The sequence below is a fragment of the Haliotis rubra genome, unplaced genomic scaffold (genome assembly GCF_003918875.1).
Source record: "Haliotis rubra isolate DU_JTF1 unplaced genomic scaffold, ASM391887v1 Scf1205, whole genome shotgun sequence".
NCBI classification, from domain to species: Eukaryota; Metazoa; Mollusca; class Gastropoda; order Lepetellida; family Haliotidae; genus Haliotis; species Haliotis rubra.
In genome coordinates, this window is record NW_025765121.1 from 73,250 (window position 1) to 77,346 (window position 4,097).

At 39.7% G+C, this 4,097-nt stretch overlaps 1 protein-coding gene across 1 annotated transcript; it reads right to left on the reverse strand.

Moving 5' to 3' along the window:
* Positions 1-270: 270 nt before the first annotated feature.
* Positions 271-3,040, reverse strand: LOC124264371 (beta-1,3-galactosyltransferase 1-like). Its single transcript, XM_046699125.1, has one exon. It carries the CDS (start codon positions 2,586-2,588, stop codon positions 1,647-1,649), a length of 942 nt encoding a protein of 313 aa, XP_046555081.1. The 5' UTR covers positions 2,589-3,040; the 3' UTR covers positions 271-1,646.
* Positions 3,041-4,097: the final 1,057 nt, after the last annotated feature.

A 4,097-nucleotide genomic window follows, 5' to 3' on the forward strand; every position in this document is an offset into this window, starting at 1 on the left:
CGACCTAGTTCAGATCGAGTGGGAAGGGTCACATACTACACGTAAATATTATAGCAGGTATTTCATGGATGGGGGTCAGACAGATTCCAAAAGATTCCTGAGTTTAATGTTAATATTTCTGCTGGGTAATACTTATGAAGATTCGATACATCCTGCTGGTTTCCAAAAAAGTATACAAGCGACTGACGTCTGGCTGTCGATTTACATATGCAAATCACCCCTAGGATCCGTGTCTCGGAAAACCGGAAATACCGTTTGCCGCGATACCATAACACTGTTTATGCTCTTTTTTCCAATATCTCACTGTCCTTCAAATATATGTAGATTCCCATGTGTTATCTGGCCTGTAGTATCTGGTAGTATTCCAAGAAGACTACTTACCACTAAAACGCGAAGAGTCTATTGATGTGTTTTCCGAAGCTTTAGCTGATACCTCCTGCTGATGAAGTATATCCGTTTCTTTTCTTTGCCTAGATAGCCTATTGAATGTGACCCAGCTACACTTAGGTTGCGTATAGGTTACGAATAATACTTAAATCTGTAATATGTGCGTAAGTATATTCTATTTTGACTGTGAATGACGGAAGCGCACGTCAACTTACCCTCGTGCCTCGTTGTCAGAGAGTAACAATAATATTGTGGTATTGTTATGTCAAACTTTCATATAATCCCGCTGACGCAGATGTCGGCTGAATGTAACTAGTATTGTAATCGTCACCATTACTATCATCCTAAAACACAGATAGTAACACTAGCGTAAGTCAAGACATATAGACGAACGTAAATAACCCTTAATTTTTTCTTACAAATAACAGAGACGGTTGAGGTTTAAATATGTTCTACAGAAATATAGAATAGATAGTATACTACTATTTGTTACAAATGGAGACACAAGAGAATAAAATAACATGTTGCTTCAATTTTATTCAATGCTTTTGTTTAATACGAAGGAAGGCTTCAACATGCTGTCAACGCGCAGACAATGGACAAATAGAGAAGCAATAGCACTTCCTTGACCAGCTGATGTGATGGCAGACACTGCCAAGAGGGATGACCAATTGAGGCAATAAATGTCATATACATTATAATTAATGACAGTGACAGTGTGGTACAGGGTGGCTGACAAGACAATGTAAATTGCGGTAGTGATAAGGATTAAGATTGCAGATTGAGTAATTACAATTAAGTCACACGTGGCTTGGCTACATAGTGTTTGGATTTTTGAAATATTTGGACGATGGCTGTCCTGAAGGTCACTAAAACAATGCTATGTGATCTGATCCAGTATTACTGATCTCTTCAAGAATTACAACTGACCTGTAAAGGAAATCTCTTGACATAACGATAACTACATGAACATTGCAGCAAAAACATAATTCAGTTATAATCACTGATTTATGAAACACGGACAGGTTGGTTTTATGTCTTCACAATAAAACCGATTTTAGCAATGTTAAACAAGAGGCAGTTGGAGTTTTCACGATGAGGTTTCCTTGCACCAAGATCAGGCGTCGAAGTGATATATATCTTAGTTAATTTATTCTCGGTGTTGTATTGGTGATTCCTGATGCTAATCAATAAAGAAAAGCAATCAAACAACACCTGCGAGGTAGAAAATTTAACCTTTCTCGTGACGATAATAATCTCTACGATTGTAAGTAGTTCCAAAACCTTTGAGCTCTTCTCGCCGACCCTACGCCAATAAATAGCAACTGATAAATGTCCGGCTTTACAAATATAGGTGCAAGATAGCCATGGCCCTTTACAAATGGCTGAGGCGCGAGGCCTGCTTTCAGTGCAAGGATACCTGTGACGTAAACATCGTCTATCCAATAGAAGCGCACGTAACATGAGGCCTTGTGCAATCGTCTGGCGGCATCTAACGAGATCATGTAGGCTCTGCCGGCACAATGATCTGGATACACGTTGAAGGGATACACGCTTTCATTGACATACCATTTCATTTTGGGATTTCGCAAAACTACCGGAGCTTTGGATACCGAACAATACAGAAAATCTTGCCTGTAACCATTCTGATTGACGAATTTGATTAAATATGGCACATTAACAAGAACATCGTGGTCTAGCTTGGTAATTAGTTTTACGTTAGGACAGTTTGCTAGTATCCAGTCATATGCCATGATGTGTTTATATGTCAGATTACGGTAGTCGTCAATGAAGTTGCCTTGAACAATATCACCGTAGATACTGGCCTCGGAGTAGACTGACTTCTGAACGGTCACATTTGTTGTCATACCAACCATAAAGACAGTAGCCATTGACACGTTGCCGCTGTCTGTCAGAGTCATCCATGTTTTCCGAGCAGCGTTCCTCAACTCTACAGACTTTGTCGAGGAGTGCACAAAAAATAAAATGTCGGGATTCCTTGCACATACATTTGCACTCAATGAGAAGGCGAATTGATGTAAGTTCAATAACGGATCTTTTGATTCATTTTCAATTTTAAACCATTCAAGAACTGACGTTTTAAACACGGTTTTGGGTTTGAAATGACGACTGATCACTATGAGGATGAGTATTACAGTAACTGCCCACAGAGGCCGTTTTAATCTCCAAACCCTCATCATTCAGCCCTGCTGGAGAATCAATCCGAAAATAGCACCTGCCTCTATTGCTCTACAATTTCACAAGTATTCATTAATTTATTGCTGGTTACGCTACACGACAATCCTGTCCTCGAAATGCTGCCTCACGATAACTCCGGAAAATGTATCCTTCAAGAAGCTGGCTTGAACATCAGTATCTGTAAAGATCAGTGTGATTTCTGATGTGACGATTGAAGGGGATGTCGTTCAGAAACACAGACACAATATATCGATCACACACCTAGCTTCAGCCGAGGTTTCATATACACATCCAACATGCGTTGACTTTATATGTCAACACTGAACAGTATTGCGTCAAATAAATTTTCTTTTTTCGTTGTAAAGTTTCCTTTCACCGTGTATCCATCCATGAAACACCGCGATGTTCACATTCACATGGCTGCTGGTTTACTTTCGCCGAACAACTTATCGGCGGCCAGGATATTCAATACAACAGGCAACACGTTGTAAACTATCCATAGCACTCTGGGAAGAAATCGGTGTCGTGACTCAGATGTCCATTGATTCAACAAAGTATAAACACAATAATATGAGTCCCAACAAAGGGTCAATTCCATATTAACAATATTAACATACAATAAACTTTTACAGTGAAAACCCACTTTCTGCTCTAGGACTGTCATGAACGCTGAAAACAATTGGGTGTAAACTAAAATATATTCAAATCATAGTGTCCAGGTACTGTAGTTCACCTTATTTCAAACTTTTGTTCAGTTGTATCAGGACATTTGAACCCCTGATCACAAGATCTTTTCGTGCCCAAGGGCCGTAACCATGTACAGTGATGCATGTCGCCTAGACAACATGGTCAGTCTCTAAGAGTCACATGCCACTATCAGTCTTGTTTGAAAGTCTAGTACCCACATTGTTCTAAATTGTAAATTGTATTCATTGTCCTCCAATGTATCGATGCCTCTGTGTGTAAGACTGGTTGTATTTTCTACAGTCATGCAAATGACGTAAGGTATACAAGGTGTGTAGTTAATGTCAAACAGACAAATGCGTCTGAATTATAGTGAAGTGATAGACTGATAGTATACGTCGCCCATTATCTTTAAGTTCCACAACTTTAGGTGACCTCATATGTGACATCCACCCCACAGTAATGGTGACGAGTTATGGGGACTAATTCAACACTCAGGCCTGAAGACCAATAACACAACATTGTGTTGAATACAGCCATATGTTTCAATGTCCAGCCATTCATCAGGCACTCAGCTACGAGTGCGCTGTTGGCTCGTTGTAGTAGCCCGGACCAATGTTTGTGTTATAGTGTTAACTCACCTAAATACCATGCCACAATTATGGATGCCCAACTAAAAGTAAGTAAAAGTTGATGGATAGGTTTTCACGCTAAAGCAAAGGCTCCTGCAAACGTCGCATCACCAATAAACCGTCCTTGCAAATCATATTTCTTCTTGAGGTGCTATATATATGCCGTTCATAGTGGTCTCAGGTTTAGTCTCTAAC

Coding starts and splice junctions, on each gene's coding strand:
- LOC124264371 (XM_046699125.1), bottom strand. CDS start 2,588: ATGATGAGGGTTTGGAGATTAAAACGGCCTCTGTGGGCAGTTACTGTA.